At 35.1% G+C, this 26,068-nt stretch overlaps 2 protein-coding genes across 2 annotated transcripts; both read right to left on the minus strand.

Moving 5' to 3' along the window:
• Positions 1-462: 462 nt before the first annotated feature.
• Positions 463-3,315, minus strand: LOC136815332 (oocyte zinc finger protein XlCOF6-like). The gene is made up of 2 exons (XM_067071775.1): positions 3,234-3,315; positions 463-2,909 (listed from the first exon to the last, which is right to left on the minus strand). Exon 2 carries the CDS (start codon positions 2,860-2,862, stop codon positions 604-606), a length of 2,259 nt encoding a protein of 752 aa, XP_066927876.1. The 5' UTR covers positions 2,863-2,909; positions 3,234-3,315; the 3' UTR covers positions 463-603.
• A 7,715-nt stretch (positions 3,316-11,030) lies between these two features.
• Positions 11,031-18,295, minus strand: LOC136815454 (dermonecrotic toxin LamSicTox-alphaIC1-like). The gene is made up of 7 exons (XM_067071912.1): positions 18,186-18,295; positions 17,124-17,301; positions 15,521-15,630; positions 14,942-15,039; positions 12,911-13,202; positions 12,040-12,165; positions 11,031-11,652 (listed from the first exon to the last, which is right to left on the minus strand). The coding sequence occupies exons 1-7, from the start codon at positions 18,244-18,246 to the stop codon at positions 11,528-11,530; spliced, it is 990 nt and encodes a 329-aa protein (XP_066928013.1). The 5' UTR covers positions 18,247-18,295; the 3' UTR covers positions 11,031-11,527.
• Positions 18,296-26,068: the final 7,773 nt, after the last annotated feature.

The raw sequence follows: 26,068 nt of genomic DNA on the forward strand, positions 1-26,068 counted from the left end.
AAATGATTGACTGTCCATAAAAAACATCAACCGTGTCCACAATTGATGTTTTCAGGCCTAGTAGTGAAGTAAGATGCATTACAATAGCGCTCCGCAACGGAAACATCATAATCATGACTTTTCGTTTTTGTACGGGTTTCAATCCCACAATCCAATTTGCCTAAATTTAAAATCCGTGCAGGCTGTTACATATCTTTTGTAATTGGATGCATTTAACGTGCAAGAGAAATTAACGCAGAGGTTGATGGGATTAAAACCCATACAAACATATAAAAAGTAATAATTATGACAACAATAAAGTCTATTTTTAGATTTGCCACGGTGTGCTATCTACTGCATCAAATTTTGTTAAGTGTAGCCTTAGCATTAAAAACCGCATGAAGGGTCTGTTAACATTTTGATAACACACCTTAACATCTCCCCAATAAAATTGACCAAATCTGATCAATATTCTCAAACCAATTTATCAAACAATTTTAAAAATATCTTTTTATGAAAGTGAAACAAATAAAACACCTAAAAGGAAAAATTAAGATAAATAAATTATTTATTTCAGCCATTTCAAACTTCCTAGTGTTGTTGATGATATCTTGGAGTTTAACTTTAAGTTGGCTTGTAAGATTTTCGAAAGTTTGAGGTGATGTATCTTCCAGGTCTGGTGGTTGTGAAGGTTGATGGCATCAAAACATTATGCAAAGAAGAATGCCGCTTTAAAGCCTTGACACTCGAAAAACACTTTCCACATTTCTTGCATTTATTTGTAGTATCATCTCTGTGTTTTGCTTTGTGTTTACGTAAGATGGGTATGGATGTAAATGTATCACCACATTCATTGCATTCAAATTTGCAAGCTTTCATATGCAAAGCAGTATGCTGGTTATATTCAGCTTTCTGTGTAAACGATTTACCACATTTCTCACACTCAAATAAATATGTTTCATTATGACTTTTCTTATAATGTTTACTAAGGGCATTTTCTGTCTGGAAACTTGAAACACATACTTCACATTTGAATAGTTTCTTTAAACAATTTTTTCGCTTGAGATGCATATTAAGAGAGCTTCTGCTAATGAAACATCTTTGACAACAATGGCATTTGTATTTTTCATCATGTTTTGAAACAACATGGTATTTCAAAGTAGTTGTTGATGAAAAATGTTGGTCACAAGTGTTACATTTGTAAGTTTTCGAAGGGTCGGGATGGGTGTCCATATGTAATTTGAGGTAACTAATAAGTGCAAAGGACTTATTACAGATTTTACAATCGTACTTTCCAGAATGCTTTTTGATGTGGTCTGTAAGGTACTTTTTTTGTGTATAGCTAGCACCACATTCCTTGCATTTAAATGGTCTGATATCCAAATGCAATTTTTTATGATTTTCTAAAGAGTGCTTCATGGTGAAAGTTTTGTCACATTGATCACACTTAAGGGCAGGCTGATGAGTTTCTTGGTGTAATTTAAAGTTATCTTGTCGGTAAAAACCTTTACTGCAAACATCACATATGAAAGGGCGAACACTTGCATGTGTTCCTTGATGCCGTCTTAGTGAACTAGCAGATGTAAAGCACTTCTCGCATGTATTGCATTTAAAAGGATGGTTTTCCATGTGGGAGTATTGATGAGTTTTAAGCCACTTTTTCATCTTAAAACTTTGCCCACACTTTTCACATTTAAAAGGTTCTTCTTCCTTATGCACAGCCATGTGTTCTTTAAGGTGCTTTCTATGTGCAAAAGTTTTCTCACATTCGGGACAATTGAAACGTTCATTGAGACCTTGATGTGCAAGAAGATGTAACTCCAAAGTCGTTTTATGGCGCAAAACTTTACCACATTCATTACATTGAAAAACTCTCTCATGTTTCTTCTTGTGTGCTTCAAAGCGAGTCCGACCTTTCAACGATTTTTGACATAAATCACATTTAAACAATTTCCTTTTTTCTTCTTCTTTTTTCCTTTTTTCTTCTTCTTTTTTCCTTTTTTCTTCTTCTTTTTGTCTTTTTTCCTTTTCTTTCTCAGCCTCTAAGCGTTTCTCTTCCTCTGACTTCACTTTTGAAACAGTCTCTTGCACACTGATCAAGCTATTGTCAGCTATAAACACAGGAAAAGCTTTTTCTGGGAATGCTTGATACTCAATTTGTGTTATGTTGCTATTAGGAATTTCTTTAACGGGAACAGCCACTTTATATTGACCATCGACATACTGGCCTGGTTGTACAGGACGAGGTAAGATGGGACGAGGCAAGATGAGACGAAAGACTGATGATTTAGCAATAGATCCAGTATCAAATTTTGATAATCTTGGAATAGGCAATTTATTCAAAGGTATAGTGTTAGTTTCAAATGGTTGACATTTAGCTTTTTTCTTTGATGACTGGACTTTTTGTCGCTTATTTGTTGATGAACGCGAAGTATTTGATGAAATATTTTGATGTGAAATGAGAGATTGATATTGTTGGATTGATTGGGGTAGGTTATCAGAAATATCAGGATTCCATAATAAACTTTGACGAGAAATGAAATTTTGATATTGCTGGTTCGATTGAAACAAGTTAGTTCCAGAATTAGGGCTACTGCTTGATTGGTTGCTTGGATTATTAGCTGTTGTTTGATATACAATGTTTCGGTTGGTAGGAGACCTTGATAATTGTGCAAATGTAGGTGCATCTTCTTTACCATAGGATAAAGAAGAACTTGATTGGCATGGTTTGTTGTTATTAATGTCAAGGTAGGCTAATGGATTGCAATTTTCTTGGGTTTGACCAATGAAATTGGAATGATTTGTTGCTGTTAGTACTTCAGGCTCCCACCATGGTTCTTCTTCCTTGATTTCGATTTTGATTTCTGCATTATTATGATCCATTGATCAACCACCAAAAGTTTCTATTTCTGTAATTCATTTCTTGATTTCTAAAATTGAATAAAGCACTGATTATTAGCAGGGTCCAAATCATTCCTGAAAGTTTCCTAAGTCCTAAGTCCTAAGTGCTAAAGCTCCCTGAGTTTAAAAATGTAACAATAAGCAATGGCATCAAAGTTTGTATTTCGCCAGTTTGTTGAAATCACATTTTCTAGAAGGTAGATTTGAAACAAAAATTTGAGCCTCTAATGAACCGCTTGAAATACTCTAGAAAGCCTGGTATATACAATTTCCAGGTACTTTAGAAAGGACCAAAAATTGCATTCCTTACCGTACCTAACCACATACTTTCAACAGATATACATTTTAGATACCTTATTAAAATCAACATCAATATTATGATTCCAACTTTACCATTATTATTTCCTCTTGTTCTTTATTATTTTTTACAATTTACTTAAAAAAAGCAGAAAAATACAATAAGTCAAAATACAAACCAATAAAAAATAGAAACAATTTTTAACAGCCAAAAGATAAACCCAATATAAAGTTGATGTGTTTAAGAATGAGGAGGAAGCCAAAAGTCTGAAATGTGTGTATTTGACAAAATATTAACAGAAAATTTGAATACAAACAGATACAAATATTATATAAATACAATTAATACAATACAGAAAATATTTAAAAATAAGCAATAAGAAAAACTAAACTCTCAAAAAGGTGTGCAGTGTTCTTACTTTTGAAAATAACAAATTGAATTTCGCGTAGAATAAGGCTATAATTACCATTTAAACATTTAACAAGAGTGAAACTTAAAATCTTGCTTTTTAGGGTTCAGACCTTGTTCTTCTAAGTGGTGAGTTTTTATGTGATAGTTCCTTCCATTACTATAGGCAAAAGTTTTGTCACAAAATCTGCATTTGTATGGTTTTACTTTCTGATGGGTGTACGCATGGTTTTTTAAAGTAGATTGTGAACGAAGAATTTTTCCACACTCTTTACACTGAAATGTCTTACCATGCCTTTGAAAATGTATCTTGAATACGTTCTTGTCTTTGTATTTCTTTCCACAAATTTTACATTCATACAAAACACTTTCATGTGCTTCAATAATGTGTTGTTCGAGTTCCTTTTTTAGTAAGAAAGATTCCGCACAAAGAAGGCATGGAAAGGCTTTTGATACTTCGTTAGAATTAGATGATACTCTGCTTGTTGTTTCAGTATTTTGGTACATGGGGATAGAAGGAGTATTGAACAGATTATGCTTGAATTTCTGGTAATTCCTGTCAATCACAAGTTTTGTTGGAGGAGCTGTGTCCATCTTTAAAGGATTTCCAGTTTGATTGACAATTGCATCATTTGAAGGTTGGTGATCAGAAACGTTGTCTTTGTATCTTTGGTCATCTTGGGGGATGATCAAATTTCTTGTTTCACTTGAAGAAGATTCTTGAATTAGGTTTGCACTTCTCTGAATTAATTCTGTAGTGTTTGGAGCACATTGGTTGTTGTCTTGTGTATTAAAAAAATCTTCTACCTTGATTTTAATTAATTCTAATTCCTCTGAATTTGAAGTTTCTTCCCTTGGAGTAACTGCAACTGTTATTTCATTATCTGTTAGGCCATTACCTGTATGTTCTACAGAATCAAATATTTCTTCGACTTTTATTTCCAAACAAAAATTGTTGGTATTGGAAGCTTGCATGGTATCCATAGTAATGTTTCCTGCACTAGTTATTATATTTAACAAAAATAGATTTGTTCTTGACATTGATTTTTGGGATAACTAACTCTTAGAAAGAGGTTAACTAGATGGGATTCAACAAGCTACCTTAAGGGTAATTTTCGTGGTGACTAATTTTCGCAAGACAGCTTCCCTTGCAAAATGATTTAATTTTTGCGGGACTTATTTTTGCGACAAAATTTGACTGTAAACTTTTGCGAGGATCATATTTCGCGAATTGGTGAATTTTTTCAGATTTTCACATTTTTCGTTAGTTTGATTACAAGATTTTGAGTCCACAGTAGAGTCTCCATAACTCGAACTCGTTTCTTACGAGGAATGAAAATTTATTGGAATTATAGAGACGTTCAAGATAAATGGAGACTCATTTAAGAGAGTTTCTTAGCTGAAAGGACATCAGGTGTTTGATTTAATGAAAGTGTCAAATCAAATTGTTTCTGAATTTTATCAAAAGACTTTTAATAGCGTAAAAACTAAATTTTTGCGAGGATTAAATTTCGCGAATTTAGCGAGAGATAACAGTTTGAAAATTTTTGCGAAGGATTATATTTTGCGAAATTGGCCAGGCCCAAATTCATTAAATTTTGATAAATTTACATCAAATTTTAAAGCTTAAAACACTAAATTGAGCTTAAAACACTAAAAATTGGCATAAAAATAGCAAGTTTCGAGGTTTACAGACTGGTCTGTAAAATACATAAATCCTTGTCTGGAAAATAAGAAAAAAATCAAAAATTAAATTTATGACCCAAGATGAAACGATGTTCAAAATTTGAACCCAAACTTTATCAACTTTATCAAAAGTTATGCCAAATCACAATCAGGATGGTATATACTGTACCTTAAAAATGAAGTTTTTTGGTACCATCCAAAAAACTTGTTTTCCCTACAAAAGCTATTTCACAGTCTAGTTTTTGACATTTTATGTTCTGGTTTACAGCCTTGTCTCCCTAGAGCAATTTGCATTCTCCATATGAGAATGCAGTCCGCTTGCTTGCGCTTACTTCACTAAAGCCCTAAGGACCAATCTTCAAGGCGCGGAGCAATTCTGAAGCAAAAATAGGATAGTCCTCCACTTGCTAGTGAAGATAGAGCTTTCTGTTACATGAAAACATGAAAAAAAAGAAAACAGAGGCAAGTTCATTTTCCAAGAAAACATGGTCTGAAAGTTAGTACATCGATTTGTGAAGTGTCTTTACTTCACATAGAACAATAGAAAATAGCAAAAGAACAAAGGAATTACCCATAGCCACTATTTCGCAACAATTGGGAATCGCGATTATACGGATATGGGAATCCTCATATCGAATATTAAGCATGTTCTGAAAATTTCATTCTTCCCCATAATAAATGCAAAAATGAAAAACAAAGAAGCTTTCGTTTTCTAATTGTCTTTTTAATCTGCCGTGAAGTGTTATAAAATTCCTAATAGAATGACACGTTCTCCTAATAAGAGGTTTAAAAAATGACGTAGAAACAAGAAACTTTGAAAATTACCATAATTACTACGTCACAACCACTGAGCCAGCGCTGACTTTTAGTTTTAATGACTTGCTCTCATTTGTTTGGTTTCTGTAGAAAAAAAAGTCGTTATTGTGAACTTTTAACTTGCTTTAAATGGAGGTATTTGCACTGACTGTCTGATGGTTGGTCATGATAATGCATGCAAACTTGTTCATAGACTCTGGTGTAATCTTTGGATGTTTTAAATGGTTTTAGATCTTGTAAGGCTGCTTTTATTAAGTTCTGTTTTGCTGCCCTGGGTTGGCTAGGAAAATTTTGGAAACATGGGTTTGCACTTTCATTCTCTAGGGAGACCAAGCTCTATAATTTTAGAACTTTCTATGTTGAGGTAAATTTTGTTTTTTCTAAAATTTTGAGCTTGAATATCCAGGCTAATAAAAGCTTAGTACAATTTTCTTTAAAACCAATGATTTTCACAACACAAAAAGTTTCATATCTCGGGAACCGCTTATGCTAGAAACTTCTATGACCACTCATTTTTCTTGTCTTGGAAAGCTCTTTTAGATTCCACTAAAAAAAAGGTAAAGGAAAAATTCAAAAATCACCCTGTCTACCCTACCAATTGATAGTTTGTTTCGTGTCCTCCGACATAAGTTTTTGAGAAAAAGTGTTTCACTTTGAGTCGGAAAAATCAAAAAAAAATTACCTCCTTTTTACATGATAACTACTATCTCTTCTGCGGTTCTTTATTAACTGAATGCTTTGATTCTTCTATAAACAACATCCACTTCACACACAGAAAATGTCCCGGTGTAACCCGTACTTAAAAACAAATATTAAAGCACCCACTAAAAGCAGAGAGTCACAGCTCTGTATAGACCTTTTCGCCTTTCCGTCCGCCATCTTGAATTGTATGCAAAAATACAGGAACGAAAATGCCGTGGTTGGATTTAGTTGGAATGTATGCAAGTTACACAAAGATTAAAAAGACAACAAAGCATCTTATAAATAAATATTATGATCATTAGAACAATAAAAGATGGAATTTCTTAATCCAAAAGGAAATATTTACAGAACAACAGAAGCCTTTTAGGAATTTGTTCTTAAAGACATTGCATATTCTGTTTTCATGCCATAAAAAAATTCCACAAAGACGGAGTACGCACATCAAATTTTCAAAACACGCAAACTGAAAGCAGTAATTATGACGTCACACTTTCTCAATGTTTTGATTTGATCATTTGGCGGCTCTATTCCCAGGAGAATAATTTGCCGTCAGCCGAATAAGGATTGTTTTTTACCTTCGCGGGTGATTTTTCAGTTTGAGTTTCTGTCTAATGTTATGGTCTTTTGAAGTGCTTGTTCTAAGAGATGAGTGAATATAATTGTTTTTAGTTTTCAAGAGAAGCAAATTTAATCTTTCTTTACAAGATTACACTTTAATATAATGCCAATTATGCATGTAAGTTTTTAATTCATACTTTCTTTTTGCATATGTTTTGCATACTTTCTAAGGGAATTTCACCACGGCAATTCGGCCACCATAATTTTTGCATACAATTCAATATGGCGGATGGAAAGGCGAAAAGGTCTATTCTTTTAATTAAGCAAACACCGCGAACATCTAAATCCAGACCCTATCAATCGAACTTGTCGAACCAATCGGACAATCAAACTAATCGAAACTCCATCGAACGATTAAAGTTAGATTAAAAAAATTAATTAATAATTTCTTGGTGGGAAAATGAAAGAAAGGTTCCAATTTTAGCTACCGACCGACCAACCAATTTTTCAAAGCTTCTAGGACACAAACCAAACAATCAATTAAGGGCCTGGCCATAGGCGTAATTTGCGAAATATAATCCCACAAAATATAATGCAGTTTAATCCCCCCCGCGAAAATGTATTCCCGTCTTTAAGGTACATACTGAAACTTTGATAGATTCTGGTCTGTAAAATAGCCTATTTCTATTTCTATTTGGTTGAGTTGCAGGAGGCTTTAGAGGCCTATTCTCGCAACTATAGACGCTACTACTAATGAGCGTCCCGTCAGCACCTTGAACTGACTACCCAATTCCCCTCACATGGCATGGGTTGACCCGGGCGAAGGAACGTTCACTTGCCAAGTGAACTGCCGTGAGTGGGAATCGAACCCTGGCCACCTGCACAGAAGCCAAGGTTGACTACCACTATACTACGGCACCTAAAAAACCTTGAGCTGTTTATGATGTAGACTAGGAAAGAAAGATTCCACAAGATGTAGTAGAAACAGTACAGTAGAAACAAATCAACAAAGAAAAAAAGACAACAACCTGGCTGGCACTTTAAAACTACTGTAAGCAGCGTGAAGGCTAAGAAGGAAGGGACAACAAAAGAGAGCAGATTTGTAAAAAAAAACAGAACTCACACCATAGAATTGAAATGCAGTAAGATAAGGTTCAAAACAAAAGAACAACCAAACACATCTTGGAAATTTCACCATACAGCAGCATACAGTCAAAATGGACGAGCGGATGGCGGTAAAAATAAAGCGAGGGTCAACTTTTTTTGTTTCGCTACTTTTGGTACCATCTTCAAATTAGCACCTGTGGGCGGAGGCGGTATTTTTATCTTTTGGGCGTTAAAAGAATGAACAATAGGGGCGGCAAACAAATGTTCATAGTAGTGATTTCCAAGCTGATCCTGGCTACTTCGCAGGCGGCATGCGTGTTAAAGAGGGGAACGATATCATACATTTTTACACAAGTAGCCCACAAGTCACCAAGTAGTTAAAGATCAGTGGGAGATATGACCCGGTTTGATTTCAAAGCGAGGTGGCTAAGATCCGAAACTTTTGGATATGGGAGGGGAATGCACGAAATCACCTATTCTCCATCCAAAACGTATAGGTATATACATACCGTGAAAAGCACATGCCGAAATCATATGACATATCAACCTGTGCCGACCATCAATCGAGATTCTATTCAGCGCGTAATCAACTCAGAGAAAAGTAACTATGATGACAATCCAAGACCTTGGACGAAGTTCAAAGTTGATATTTTTATTCCCGTCGTTGAGAACGCAACTTAAAAATGTCATCAATGCTGTAAAAAAAGAGTCAGTGATAAAGAATCATAACATAAAGATCTGTCTATTATTTCGATTCCATCGAATCGAAACATTATATTTCCATAATTAATATTAAGTAAGTAAGTTTAGTAGTTACTGTGTTATACATTTGGGAATCATGTAGAAGATTCCCGGAGGGGGCATTCGATTTCTAAACGACGGCATGTGCCACCAAAAAAAAAGGGTTTTCGAAATATCGGACCCTTACAGTGCACCTCTTAGCAGTGGAAAGGTACTCTTACAGTGCACTGTACCGAATGTTTCTGACCCTTGCAGTGTATTTTGATTTCATATCTTATTTTGCTGGAGCCACTGAAAATGAGCTTGAAATGTCGACACAATGTTCAATACAAACCAAAAGAGGTGTGAGTCAAAACTAAGATACACCAGATTTTTAAACTCAGGATAGCCTTTTCTTTGTGTTTTACACGGCTCCTTTTTTCGAAATTCAACGACGGATTTTATTTTCATTTCGATCTGGCGTTTGTGTGAAAACAACGCGGGTCACGCGCGTTTTGGATACCCTGAGAAAGTTAAATATTCCTCTTCAACCTGCCCCCTCGTCCCCGTGTATTTTCGATGTTCACTTTTTTTACTAGGAGAAAGAGCTTAAATCTCGGCTTAAAGCACTCGATCTAGCCTTCGGGCTTTACAGAAATCTATGGCGAGTTCCCCCTCTCCAGTGCGTGGGGGAAATTCTCAAAAACAATACGCCATGATAAAGAAAATCTTGATGTTACTGCAGTACAATGGTTTCAAAATAGAAGAACAAATGAAATCTGACGTTTTGTTTTTAAATTACGCAATCTTTCATTCGAAAAGCAGACAATGTCAGGGTATCATCTTACGCCGAGTCTTACGCTATCAGAGCAAACATAAACTAGCTGATAATAGGCTGGGAACGAGGTTGATTTCTTCCTAGGGCTAGCCGGCTGGGATATTTCAATTTGGATGGGGTTTATAGACTTCCAGGCTATATCATTCTGATTTTCACCTGGCCATCACGTGCCGTCAACAGATTTTCGTACCACATTGGAGCAGCCAAGACACTGAAGTCTAGTGTTTGTTAATTTTAGCTTTTCTGCAATTGAAAATTTTGAGTTTCAAGCCTAAAAATGTTTCTTAACACGTTCTTAATATTTTGGCCATCGAAGCCTTATGTTCCTATATTATACTTTGGGATGGGATAAACTTTCGCGGGGATTAAATTTCGTTGTTGGGCCTATTCCCGAAATTCAAAAATTTCGCGGGTCGCACTATTGGTTGGCAATATTTTAACGATTTTGTGACTTTTACTGTTGGTTGTTAAAACACGCATTATTAGCACCTCTTCGATGCAAGTAACTATTCAAATAGTATTTATACTATTCAAATAGTATTTATTTGACATATTTTGAGATTTGTTTAAAAATATTTCGCGGATGAGGCCCTTCTAAAAGGATATGGTGAATGTGAGAATTTGACCTGGTTGTTCAACCAAAACATTCAAAACCGGGCAGTCTGAATCGCAGACCTCTATAGATATTCTTCCCGATATAGAAACTCTTTTCGCTTAGAGAATGAGCAGAAGCCTAAAAACTGTGTTGCTTTTTACTTGAAAACAAAAGCAAAAGTGACTTTGTTCCAATATTTATTCATGATTTTGGTCCGATTGTTTTGCTTTAGCTAATCAGCGCTAAAACAAGCTCATTCTAATACTGAACGAAAAAGATTGAAATCGGTGCGCCAACTTGGATAGGATCTCTTACGGAGCCATGGTGTTTAGAGTGAATACGTTCCATGCGCGGATGTCACATGCCAAATAACGAAATGTAAATAAAAAGGGAAACGGAAGGAATTACAAATTTAGATCGAATTTAATTTTGCACGTGTATGATTTTCCTTAAAAAGCTAAAAATATCTATGATGAAATGAAAAAACACCATTCTCATAAAAATACGTGTAGTCGATAAGCGTATTTTGGTAAACTACCAATACTGGGCCAAAAAGATGATTTTCTGAGATGATTGGGCTAATTCTTGATATTGAAGAATGCAATCTTTCTTGAACGACAGCTTAGAAATGGAAAAAAGGGTTGAGAAACAGAACAAAATCTTAGTTGGCTTTTGTTTGCAATTTTATAATTAGAGTAAAATATCTATTCCTAAAAGTTTAATTGGAGTCATTGCTGGCAAATTGATAAATTTAAAGCTTTTCAATGAAGCTTCAATGATTTTAACGAGGTGGAAACGAAGCTAGCAGTGCTTTCTACAAAAAGACAAAGAGAAGATGGCTGTCCAATTGTTTATATCTCATGGTAAAATATATATTCCTAAAGATTCCATTGGAGTCATTGTTGGTAAATGGATGAATTTAGAGCTCTTCACTATCATTGGTCAAATCTTCTTCAGAGTCATACATTTCATCATCTGGAACGTCTTCAACAATCGAACTTGTCGCTTCTGGTAAACGTTCACCTGGTACTGCCAAACGGAGACCTGGGTGGAACAAAATAAAAAGGGAAATGATCTGTTTGACTGCTTTTACACCCCTGTATCTAAAAATCAGACCCAATGAAATCGTATTTCATTGTTTGTCGCCCCCAATGTGTCACTGAAACCAGGGATATGTGAAATCAATGGAAAGTTTTGCTTAACTCCTGAAGAACTGTGTGAAAGTGAAATTTAAGGCTTTTTTTAAATTACGGTGCGTCAACTTCAAACGTAGTTTTCTCGGCTTTGTCTGAAGCAAAATAGGTCTTGTATCGTATCGAAAGTATCGTTCATAAATGATGGAAATTTAGCTTGGCAGTACTCAAACAGTTATATAACACTTTCTACAAAAACTAGATTCTTTGATGAGGATATGCCGAAAAATCAACGAACCTTTTTCTTTGACAACTTTGTTGAGATACGGTGGACTATTGGTTATGATGCCATTGAAATAAGGAGCCACTCTTCTCATGGATCTCTTCAAATTGTAAGTCCATGTAAAGGCTGCACTGAACACTCCTGGAATTACAAAAGTACAAGTACTACCCTGAGTATCAGAGGTTGAGTTTTCAACGAACATATCAACCTCTGGCGACCAATGTAGAAATTTTATGACTGTAGAACGAATCAAAGATGAAGAGCAAATATTACCATTTGCATGTTTAGTATTGACAAATTTCCCAAGTGTAATTGAAATAAAAATATCATCAAGATCTTGGATTGTCGTCATGGTTACATTTCTATTGCGCGCTAAATAGAATTGCTATTCGTCCTCACAGGTCAGAATATAATTTCGGCATGTGATTTTCACAGTATGTAAAAGTACTTGTAGAAGTTTTGGCTTACAGTGACCTAGCATGCTAGGAATAGCAGATAATAAGTAAAGAAATAATAGAAAAAACCCCTTCTCACACACCATCTGGGACCCCTTCCCACTGGAAAAAGTTGCCGAAATATCGTCCACAGGGAAAAATTATGCTTTAATTTTTGTCCCTGTTGAAAATAATAAGATAAAGACATCCTCACTGCAAAATATTGTGCTATTTTTTCCATCCCTACTGAATTTTCTGGTTCGAAAACAATGGAATTAAAATCTCCAGCCATAAAAAACATTGGAATATCAATCCGAGTTTTGGTGCGTTATTTTGACCCCCACTGGATGGAAAAATCCTACCGGGTCTAAGAGAAAGTGATAGGGAGTTTAAAGCTTTTGCTTCCAAAAAGAATACTTTAAATGATAAGTGATGATCGAAATCTTTAATACCTTTATCAACATTGTCCTTGATAGCTGTCAATAAGTCACTTTTGATTTTTCTCGGTGAACAACCAGTCATTCCGTTGTTATAAATGATGTTTTTGAAATTGGTAAAGTCCAAATTGTTTCGAGCCGTTTTCATTGTAACACTATCCATTGTGACGTAAATTCGATCTTTAAAGGTACTTGTGGTCTTGGAAACCTCATTGAAGTAAGATGCAATTTCATGACCCTCTGCACCGATCAACACTACACCCTTATAACCAAGACTGAATAAGTTGTCCTCTAACACGTTGATAAGCTACAAAAGAGGGGTTTAGAGATTAGTCGAAGAACAAGCTGAGATGGTCCAGAGGAGATGGAGTTTTTATAAGATACTTTAATAATTGGTGATTTGAAGTAATGAAAATGATGCGTTCTTTAGAAAAAGTAACAAAATTGTTTTATTACTGGTAACGACTAACCAAATCAAATGAGAGCTTGTAAAAGCTCCATAATCTCGTCCCAGATGGTCAGAACCCTTAACAAGACCCCATGACAGTCACGCATATCATGAAGGTCAAACGTCAAATTTAAAAAAAACTTTAAATAAACTGTAGTTACTACCTTATAGTATGGCCCCCTTCTTTAGGACCCGTGACAACAATTTCCGGAGTGGAATTATTTTTGCTCATTTGAAAGAAGAATGTATTTAGAAACTTTTTTGAGAGGGGGTAATTTAATTAGGTCCATCAATTTTTTATGGGGAAAAGACTGACGTCACAAGCAATTTAGCAATTTAGTTACGTTGAGAAATCGACCATGTACGCTTTAAAGTCCTCTATGTGGTTTTGTGTTTTAGCGACTTTGAAATTTCGTCAAATTTCGGGTCCCGAGGGTTTTTGCTTGTGACGTCAGTCTTTTCCCCATAAAAAAAAATTGCCGGACCTAATTAATTTACTCCTTCTCAAAAAAGTTTCTAAATACATTCTTCTTTCGAATGAACAAAAAAATTCCACTCCGGAAATTGTTGTCACGGGTCCTAAAAGAATGGCCCTAACGGCCTATTAAGAGAAGAAATTTTGGCGAGAAGAAATGTTTGCGAATGAACCCATTCGCCAATTAGGGTGCAATTTTGCGATATTTATTTTGGCGATTTAATAAAATTTCTAAATTTGGCGAGAATTAATTTTGGCGAACGAACCCATTTTTGTTTAATATTTTAGCTGAAAAAAGAGAAAAAAAGGGCTTTTAGGAGAAATAGAGACTAGATTGAAAGAAAATTAAATTTGGCGAGAATTTATTTAATGGCCTACGAGTTTCATGGGCCTATGAATTTAAGTTTCTTTCCGCCAAAATGTCTTCCCTTAAGGTAATTCTTTCACCAAAGATTGCCACCCTGTATGAAATTTATCTAACTCGTTTTCTTTACTATACAAAAGGATTATTTATTAATTTCGAATTTTAGGATGGTATGTTGTTGGAAGAATGGATGATTTTTATGAAATTACCTTCGAAGATCAATCAACACTTCTTCGTGTCTGAAATTATAGTTTACCCTAGCCTATTCGAACTCGGAAGGGGAGTCTAAATTTTGTAGTGTCCTAGAAGTGTCCTAGTGTTCTTTTAAATAGTGTCTTAGTGGGTTGGTTGCCTCCCTTTTAAATCCGCCTCCTAGATTTTGAAAAACCTCTTTGTCCCCCTTTTCGGAAAAATTTTTCAATCCTCAAAGTCCTCAATTTCATGCGTTTTGTGTCTAAAAGATGACATTTTTGGATACAAAATTGAGTGATTTCTCTGAAAAAGGTATGTTTTTACACTGTTTTGCTAAAAAATGCATAAAGTATGCCCCCACCTAGAGATTTTCCCATTCGCATCTAATCCCCCCCCCCCTTTTGGCATTTGCCAAAAAAATGCTTTTCGAATTGTAAAGGATATCTTTTACCCTTGATGGGGACTGAGAAGTAGTTCGAATCATAAAAAAAAATTCGAAGAATAGTAGTTTGGATTAGCAAGAGTCGATTGTATGTTAAAAATAAAAAATCTAGGTACAGTATTTACATTACGGGCAGCATCTCTGAGTGTTTCTTCAGAATAACCTTTCCCTTTGACTTTGCTGTCCAACCAAATCAAAGCAATTTTTGACGAATATTTTGTGGCTGAAAATGAATAAAAAGAAAAAGTGATCAATACTCTCGAAAGAGGTAGTAAACATAATGTTCAAACATTACTTAATCTTTTTCGATAATCACCTCAGACAGACGATGAAAACCCAGCCAAGTCCAGGGCTAATCCTAATTAATAAAAAAAGAGATAATGCATGAGAACGAGGTTGGAATAACGGTACACTGTAAGGATGCGAGAACAAGAAGATGTTTTTAGGCAACATTTTCAAACAGTTGACTTTGTGTTCAAATTCAGCTAAATCTTTACACAGTTAAGGGCCAACTTCTACGGTTCTTTTCAATCTGAGTCATAGGTTGCACGCATCCCCTCTGATATGTTTTGATATAGAGGACGCATAACTCTCGGACGGGAATTTTATGCACAATACCCATCCCCTATAACAAAACATATCAGAGGGGATGCGTGCAGCCTATCCGAGTCAGCTCTTGGAGAAGTTTTTCAAATTGTTTTCACCTGCTCTTCTCATCCATAATGTAACATCGGCCTCTGCGTCGCAATTCTTGACATTTGTACTCAATGGATAACAAACTGTGTGTGGCCGAAACCAATAACAAGTTAGATGGCTGAAAAGACATATAAAAAAGCTGGATAAAATAATCAACCTTATCAAAAATCTGAACCACAACAAATTCAAATCCCTGATACTGTCTTGAAGATATCTTACAAAAAAGTGTTTTTGGCCCTTCAGAAGTTCCCATCAATAATTGGTCCATATATTCAAAAATCTTAAAAGATTCTTATTTTTTGTGCTTTTGTGACCATATTTTCTAGAGATTGGTTTGGTTTTTTGTCCCCCTTAGAGAGAGCTGCCCAATCTCCTAGCCATAGCCACTTGTACCACATTCTAATTGACTAATGGACTGCTGAAACAAGACTTTCATGAACTCATAAAAAGTGAACTAAGACACCCCCTTCTCACAGACCCAGTGGGACCAATTCCAATTGGAAAATTGACCAAAATATAGTCGCCAGTGGAAAATCATCATAGTGTCCTCCAGGGTTTGTTCCCCCCACCAAATCTTGATTTTTTTAAATCTCCCCACTCTTTTTTTCCCCGTATGACTTTTCAGTTTTTTAGTTTCCCCTTCTTTTTTGCTTTCCCCCCAGAAAATTCTTCTTCAGAAAGACCCCCCCCCATATACCCATATAAATCTCTCAAATTTCAACCTGACACAAACGTAAGATTTTGCTGCAAAAGGAATGCTAGACAAAATAGAACGAAAATGTTTCTGTACAGTTTTTATGCCTAGTGAATTTTTCAATCATGAACTAATCACATGATATCATGTGGACTGACCTTGGTTGCTGAGATAAAGTTGAAGTGATTTCACACTCCCCCAACCAAATTTGCCAACTATCGATGTTTCCCCCCCTCTCCCCCCCCCTTACTATTCAAATTTTCATTTCCCCCCTCACCCATCCAAAATCGGAAAATTGGTCCCCTCCCCTTTAAAAAAGGGGGGGACACTATGATCATACTCCAATTTTTGTCTCCACTGAAAATGATCAAATAAAAAAATCTTCACTGCAAAATACCAGGGGAAAATCACTAAAAAAATCTCAAACAAACAACTTAAAAATAAATCAAAAATAAATCATAAATCAATAATAAATCAAAAATAAATCTCGAACATAATCTTTCGAGTGATTTACCCCTCGGCAAAATATTGTCCCATTTTTTCAATACAACTGAATATTCTGACTTAAAAACAATGGAATTCAAATCCACAATTAAAACGAGGAAACAACATTGGAATAGCAATTGAGTTTCAGTCCGTTAATGTTACTCCAACAGGCTGAAAAAATCTTACCGGGTCTGTGAGAAGGGCTTGTACTAAGGGGCTTTTTATATGGTGGTGAGTTGGCCCGGCTAGGTGAGACGGGATGGATTTTCGAGCGCTACGTCACAGTTTTCGACGAATCAAATGGCTAAAAACATATCACGTGACGTTTGAAAATCTACCCCACCTCACCTAACCGGGCCATCCCATCTCCATATATGAACAGTCCTTAAGGGACTTGGTTGAAGTTTGGTGATTGTTCCGTATAGACTTACAAATTGCACATGCAATTACAATCACATGGAGCTCCATGGTAGAATCTCTTTGGATTGCCTTGGTCATCAAATTGTAAGTCAGCCTCGATAGCGTTTGCACCTTCTCTAACTGCCCAATCCAACGTATCGATATTGTTGCACATGTGTGCAATATTAAAAAAACCTCCGTCATTTTGAGCTAAAATATATGCAAAATAATAATTTGAGAAATTGGCTTGTTTTGCTCATTTTCTGATCATGTGATTAAATCTTAAACCAATCCAAAAAGGAGGACTTGGTAAAGTGGTCAAAACCTGAGCAAATCTATTTCTATCTTAAAATAATAGGCCTCCAGACCAAGGTTTTTTTATACGGACTATGGGACTATGGCAAAATTAAAAAGAAATGCACTTTTGTCACGAACTCTTAAAAGACGTAAGGGAATCGTAAAGTGAGTTGCACTTTTCATAAAATGAGTGTGTCCCAAATAAATTGTCAAAAGAACCACATTTAACGATATTGACGTCCTAATCTTCGAGAAGATCCTGATTACTCCGTGCTGCTACGTATACACACTAAAGGCCATGGCTCCGTAAGAGAATCTGCCCAGATTGACGCAACGCCTTAATCTTTTTTCATCCAGAATTGGGATGAATATTAAGTGATCTTTTGAGTGAGGTGATTGGCTAATGCAAAACTTTTGCACCAAAACAAGCACCAATACACCTTTTTTGACCGTATTCGCGCGGTCAGGCGCCTAAACTCGATCCAATCCTTTTTTTACACCTTTTTTTTATTGTCTATTGGTGCGAAAAAAAGTCTGGGACAAAAAAATGCCCGCACGGTAATTGGCGGCTACGGTCGAAAAGGTGTATTATAAACATAAGCAATAGAACCCAGTCGCTTTCGCTTTAGTTTTTCAAGTAAAAGAAAACGTGGTTTTGAATGTTACAGCTGAACAGCCGTGGTCACATTCGCCATTTCCCTTTAGAGCAGAAGTTGGTATGCGCAGAATGGATGATCTGTTATGAGATTAATTAAGTCTTAAAACGTAAGAAGAGTTATTGGCTTTTTTTAACATACCTTTTACAGTGAGAAAAGTCACCAGAATTACTGAACTGAAAATAATTTTCATCACCATCATCCCTCGAGCGTTATATCGTTAACTGGTAAAAACATTAATCAATTGCCTAGCACAACAACATCAGAAAGCGTGCTGCCAAAATGAGAAACAAAAAGACAACTAAAATCCAATTATGAAAAAGCTCGCTCCCCACTTGCTCGTACAATTCAGCCAGTACACGTTTTTTTTTGTAAGAACAAGTCTTCGGATGTTCTTAACTTTTTGAGTTTTAAACCTAAAAATGTTCTTATTTTCACCGTTTTTGAGTATTTTTGTTCATTTTCCTAAGAAATCGGGTGTTTTAGAGTTTGAGAAGCCTTAAAATGTTTTTAACTTGCTCTTAGTATTTTGGCCATCGAAACCTTGTGTTTTTATATAGTTTGTTCTTATAAAAAAAGTGTAACAATTTTTGTAGCTTTTTAAGCAGCATTACAAGAGATTTTAAAAATGATAACCTTATTAATAAAAGTAGAAAATTCTTACCACTAAATGTCTAATCTCGCACCACAATACAATAAGACCAGAATAAGAATTGTGTGGAATTTTACTGTTTTGAATTAAAAAAAATTGTCATTTCTTGATTGACCCCCCCCCAACCCATGTAGGCTTTAAAGGACCCCCTCCACCCCTCAGAGCGTGCGTATTTTTCGAATGGAAGCTAAAAAATTCCAAACTTGACGTCACACAACGAAAATATAAGACTTTTGAAAAAAGACTACCAAGAAACTTCAAACTCAGCAAAGCCTCGTCCAATATCTTTTCTCGCACGCCCAATAGTTCTGCATATTAGATTTGACTTTTTTCGATACTCGGGAAATTTAAGGCATGTCCCAATTTTTCAAATTCACTTTATCTTTTTATCACCGTTTCCACTTGTCAAATCCAAGGCAAACAGGTAGAGATCGAACTGGGGCCTTTTGGATATAGATGATGATGATGCCCCTGACAGTCATTCTATATTAAACAGGATAGATTCTTATTCATACCTTAAAGTGAGGGTGGACGAACTAAAATCAGTCTTATACCCCCTGGAAATTTTAGAATAACTTTTTACCTCCTTGGAAAAATGACAAAATACTCCTTGGAAATTTTTCTTGGATTACTCTCTGGAAATGTTCGGTTGGATGCTAAGGTCAAATCACCCTTTTTTGGAACTGAAATGATACCGCCAGTTAACCAAGCGGAAGGGGGGTTGTGCTCAAATGTGTGATTACAAAAATGAAGAAACATTCCCATAAAGACAAGATCTTTCCAAAGCAGAGTTGGAATATTATCAAGACCTGAAGATTTATTATTTGAAAAAAGTTTAACACAGTTTGAAAGCTCATCAATTGTAAAAAGATAAGTTGATATGTCAAGCTCATCAAAAATTTGAGTTAAAGGGAGCGCATTAACATTTAAAATAGGTTGGTTTACAAGTAAAGTTTTAAAGGGAAGGATCAAAGGTAAGTGGAGCAATCGAGGGGAGAAAGAGTGGCGTCCTCCCCAACCTTCGGATAGATAGCTATCGAAAGAGGAGCCTTAGGGTCGCCTCCGACTGCGGTCGCAGACTTACTTACTTACTAAATTAAAAACGGCAACCTATCAAACAGTAAAGTAAAGCATCAATTTGGAGAGCGTGAACTGTATTATCAGTGTATAAAAATTGAAAAGAACAGCAAAATATCTTGACTTCTTTTTTTGCGAATTTGAGACGCCTTAAAAGAATTAATTTCAACAAATACTTTGATTTCAAAACAATCATCGCTCCTTTTTTCTACGTTGACATTACTACTCATTTTTAGTAACTAGTTTTTAGAAAGCACCTTCTTAAATTCGAAAATTTGCTACGACGTCACATGATAATTGAAGTCGGAATATTTTCGTTCACTGTAGGGGCTTCTTCACTTCGAACGTCAAATTTCTTTTGGTTTTTGGTTTTACTGGGAGATAGTGCTAATTTTCTCCCTCAGTTATCGATTAAAAATAAAATTTTATATATCTAATTAAAACCACGACTAATTATGCATTACTTTTTCGAAAAAAAAGAGATCTTAGTCTCTAGACTCAAAAAAAAATAATACTTTCATACTCGAATCAACCTCCTGAAAAACCATTCCAAACCGCAGCTTGACTACCATTTTAGCGTGACAGATACAAAATATGAAATTGATGACGATATCGGCTTCACATGAAAACTCAGAATTAACCCCCGAGAATTCCCCACGATGCTTTGTGTGGAAAAAAATAACCGTGAACTTTTTTCCGCGCAAAGCATTGTGGGCAATATTCGGGGGTCAAATCTGAGTTTTCATGTGAAGCCGATATCGTCTATTTCAAATTCTGTATGTGTCACGCTAAAATAGTAGGTCGATATCGTCTATTCTTTTAGTATATAAATATAAGTAAATTTAATTTTTAAATTACATGATACCTAAATCATTAAAAATTAATTCAAAATATGTTGCTTTTTAAACACTCCTGTGTCACAGACCCGGTGGTCCGGAGCGGGGAGCATCCACAACTTCAGCCCCACTGGGATATTGACTTTCAATTGAATAATTTCGTTCTAAGCATCTCCACAGGATTTATCCCCACTGCTGGAAGAAGTTCCATCGGGGCTGTGAGACGAGGATGTTTAATCTTATCACTAGATAAGATATTTTGTCGAGTATAAATCAATGAAAGTCGACTTTAACGATGTTATTGTCCATTAAATCAATAACTTAACAAATAGTTTTCGTTGACATCATACATTACTGAACGAGCATGTCTGCATTTCCGATAAAACAAGTGATAGAAATCAATATCTGGACAACAATATTTCTTTTGCCAGTAACATGCGATCAAAGTCACCACAAGACCAAATAAAATTATCATCACCAGAATTGTGAACACCAAAAGAAAAACGCTGACTTCGGTACGTGGATAGTTGCGGAAGCTTTTATGGTCAGGTTCTGGATCAAATGTATCGAGAATCTCAAATCCGGTTTCATCATTCTCGGTCTTGGCATTTCTTCGTTTGATTCTATGTTCCCGATCTTTGTTCACAATTTGCGTTTCATCATAACCAAAGCTGTTTTTTTGGGACGAAAATTCGAATTCCTGTAATTTTCGAGCAGATTTAGTAAGTGTTCTTGTATATACGGTGAAGAACGAAATTATAACAATGAACATAGATCTTATGATAGACATCTTGAATCTATAAAATTCAAAATTTATTTTTCTTTAAAATATTAAAAACATGTCACACTGTCACGCCTTCGACTGAGGTTATCAGTTGTATGAATTAATAAAAAATGAATATGAGAAAGTAATTAATAGGCTTTAATAGTGATTAAAAGTGATAAAAGTTGAGTTAATTGGCTAAAAAAGAAATTAGCCAAGTAACTCAACTTTTATCACTTTTGATCACTTTTTACAACCTAATAATTACTTTGTCATAAGTTCTACATGGTATAGAATTTGTTCAAATTTTTATTATTCATACATCTGATGATCGTCTCTAGTGGAAGGCGTGAAACATCCTGTACATAGGCGTAGCAAGATAGCCTGCAAAATTTATGGATGAGAGCGATTTTTATGATACTGTGATTATTGCCTTTGTTTTATCAAAAGAAAATGATGTAATGTATATGTCATAAACGTCTGCACTCCCTCATAAATTTTGCAGGTATTTCGCTACACATAAGGGTACTGTTATGTTTTTAATTTTTTAAAGAAAAATAAATTTTGAATTTAGCTCTACCTTTGCACTTTGTCGCCACAAGTTACTAATGTTTTTGAAATCTTAAATCTATATTATCCATCCTGATCAATCTCCCTATCTACACGTTTTTTATAAGAACAAGCTATATAAGAACATAAGGCTTTGGTAGCCAAAATCTTAAGAACAAGTTAAGAACATTTTAAGGCTTTGCGGACTCTAAAACACCTGTTTTCTTAGAAAAATGGACAAAAATACTCGAAAAATGGCGAATATAAGAACATACTAATAAACATTTTTAGGCTTAAAACTGAAAAAAGCTAACAACATTTGAAGGCTTCAAAAAAATTTGGATGATCTTATAAAAAAACGTGTATTGATAAAGCTCATACAAAATATAGATAGAGCTTACGAAAAAAATCAAATACCAGAAATACAACTTTGTTTTGGGGATTAAATGACAAAAAATTTGATATATTTATGAAAACTCAATTCATTGAGATATAAACAAAGCTCTTGATTCTTTTATACTAGAAAAGGTATCTAAGTACGTTATTTTTAAGCGCAGTCCCAAAAAGTTATTGCCCAATTAATGCCCACCAACAGCATCACAGTCTTTAGATAGCCTCATATAACTTATATGAGGCCCCCCAGCGGACCCAAAATTTACGCCATCACGCCATTTTTTTTTTCGATTTCACGCCATTACGCCTAAAAAAATTAGTTTTCACGCTCGTATTCTCTGGATAAATTCAGTTTTAGACCACGTTTAGACCCATTTGTATGGATAAAATGCCGTTATATAAACTTAATTATTTTTGCCCACAAATAGGTGTCGTCAATCAGATTTTCGGCATTCTCATACGCGTAAGTCAAGATTATATCATTTTTCACATCAAAGGGCCCCGGTTTGATGGCTGAGATATATTTGAGTAAAGTGCTATTTTAGGACCCATTTCAATTCAATTTGAAAGTACAAGTTTTCAACCCTCTCATGAAATTTGCCATTGATACCTAATATTTTAACATCTAAAAATACCTGAACTGAATTTATCGTTTCATCAACCTACCAAGATAGTATTCAAGAACGTTGCTTCGTTCATGAAGAACTACCAACGATAGAACATTCATTTGGATCATGGTAACCTGAGATCAGATTGTGAATGTTTTCTGCACATCACACTGAAGCTCTAAAGGGATGTGTGAAAACATAACAATCTGAGGAATATGCAATCTCGAAATCGTAAGGACCACGTTCGTCTAAAAGGACTAGAAACGACAACAAAGTTGCGTGATTGTGTTTATGAATAGGGCGCCTTATCAGTTCTTAATTTTCTGGCGCACAACAAGATTCTTGTGGTAGAATTTTCCGCAGGAGGACTATTTTCCTCAGATGGATAATTTTCAAGCGCCTTTAGAGGTTTACCGTGCGCGTAAGAAAATTATGAACAGCTGTTATCCGATTAGATCATGGAAGCTCGTATCTTGTTCTGCTTGGAAAAATTCTGCCAATAACGCTGTCGGAGGAATCGGCATTTTTCTCAATCCAAAAGCCGTTGCAAATATTGGATTAATTACGAACAGAATCATGATTGGGCTCTCCCAACAAAAAAAGAATATGGAGTGTGGAGGATATAACATTTTTTTGGAAATTTCCCCTTCGGACGTTGTGAATTTTGACCCCCCCCCCCTGGCAACGTTTCTCACCACCGGGACAAAGCATCGGAAATCACTCCTAAACAAGTTTGCCCCTAAAACAAGGCAGATTTTGTAGATTTTTCATTACCCCTAGACAAAATATCCAATATATCCTCCAACATATCCCCATATATACATTTGGGGATCATGAAAAAGATTTCTTTTGAAAGAAAATCACTTCGATTACACTTGGAGGTTTCTGGAGAATTCGTAAATAGTAAACTGCATACTGATACAGTCTGCTAGACATTAATAAGGTAATATATTTGCTCTTCATCTTTGATTCCTTCTACAGTGATTAGATTGACACATGCGCGATAAAATTTATATTATTGGTCTTCAGAGGTTAATATATTCTTTGAAAACTTAACCTCTGATACTCAGGGTAACCAAGAAACCGAAAGCAAACAAACGAAAACTCTGGGATGGAGAGTCCATTCGGTAGAATCGAATCATCAGTTTCAGAAAGTTAAAGAATCTTCACTTACCACATTGAATATATACTGATTGGGCCAAAAATTGGAAAAACGCAACGAAATTTTGACTTTTGATTCCTAAAATACTATCGATAGAAGAAACATCAAATTTTGTTTCGAGTAAAACGATATGTTTATGATATGTGGTCATGTTTTTAAATAAGAGTGATATCATTTGCTTACTCATCAATTTCAATTTACAAGCTTTTTCACATTGAATTGACACGGGTGTGGAGCAAGATGATCAGAAAGAGGGAGAGAAAAACATCTTTTTGTTTATATCAGCATAATATAAACAATAGGCAAACACTGTCCTGATATGAAATATGTGTCTGATATGAAACGGGAACACTTATGTAAAAATAAAACCTTTTAACCTTCCTTTGAAGTTTGAAATTTGAAAAAAAGTGGAGGATAAAAGCAAAATTGATCAGGCTACAAATACGTCACAACCTTTTATAGACATTTCAATTTTCGTTGCGTTTTTTTCTGACCCACCCGGTAGATCATTTTAATCTAATTTCAGAGAACGGCGTACAGAGATGAATAAATAAACTACCTTGAAAATAAGATAGCCTACATCAGAAGCTCGGCAACTCACAAACGTCCAGCAGAAGCCAGGAAATCGTAGTCTGAATCGCAGACCTCTATAAAACCGTAGTATATGAAGCAGTATATGAATTCCCATGCAAGACAATCTTTGTTCGACAAACTTCAGACCCTAGGCATTATTTTTCATCCGCCACTTAACCCTCCTTTTTTCTGTCGGCTTTTATTATATGGGGATGAAAGTTTGACTTCAAATCTAAATAAATCTATTCTTTGTTCTGTTGTTGAATTTCTTAACGAAACTGGAAGGTTTAGCGGTGCTTTATTTTAGGCTTTTACCTAACAACTGTAGCTTCCTTCTCCAAGATTTTTTCTTCTTTTTTTTCTTTATTTACTTATTTATTTATTTTTTACATAGTCTAGTACCTCTGGCGATATAACGTTAGTTCCTAGCGGGGGGAGGGACTATATTTTATGTTTAAGTAATGTTTTGTAATATATGTTCGTAGTGTACACGTGTCTTTGTTTCAATAAAGAAAAAAAAAAATATGAAGCACGAATTCGTTAGAGGGTGCAAGCAGCCTAGGAAAACCCGTCGATGGAAAACCGTAAATTAAATCACATGTAAAAAATCCACTAATTATCCCCAAAGCCAAAAAGAAAGAGTAACATCGCGGAGAATGCAAGTCGAACGTTTTGACGTTTATCAAATCCGGGGGTTCGACGTCACTTTTTTGACGTCAATAATAGAAAATTTTGAATTTTTAAGCTGTTTTCATCACATGTTGCTCAAATTATTTAGAGATTTTTGAAAGTTTTACATGCTAAATGTTGTATATTTGAACTGTCTGATCTTTCTTCTCTCTGGCAATACTAAATTTGTCTGTGAGTTGATTCTTGATAAAAAGATTTAGTATTCTGTAAAAAGACATGTTTTTCCTATGTTTAACGAAAATTGACAAACTTTCAGGGTTTAAAGAGGTAGGAGAAATCTGCCTTTTAATTATACAAATATATAGAAAGAAAGATCAGTTCTAGCTCTTTCCAACGATGTATAAATATTGATAGGTTGTAAAGGATTTTCACTATGCCAGCTTGGCTCAAAGATTCCTCCTGTCGAAAAGACAAAAAAAGATTTTAGCTTAAAAAAATTGACGTTGCCAATAGAAAAGGCCAGTAGAAAATACTGGAACCAGAAATGAATTATACAACTAAATCATGTCAAAGAGGATGAAAAATGCCAAAAAATGATGTATTGATGTCTATAGGTTGTAATTCATTTCATCTATGCTTTTTTGTCTTGAAGTTTTGAGTACCTCCTTATTCTAAAGAATTAACGTCAAGTTTGAAATTGCACATTAGGAATGACTTTAGCAATAAGCAGAAAAAAATTGAACATTTTTAATGAAAAGTAAATGATAAAAAGAAAATAAAT

Source organism: Clytia hemisphaerica, unplaced genomic scaffold, assembly GCF_902728285.1.
Source record: "Clytia hemisphaerica strain Z4C2 unplaced genomic scaffold, Clytia hemisphaerica genome assembly, whole genome shotgun sequence".
NCBI classification, from domain to species: Eukaryota; Metazoa; Cnidaria; class Hydrozoa; order Leptothecata; family Clytiidae; genus Clytia; species Clytia hemisphaerica.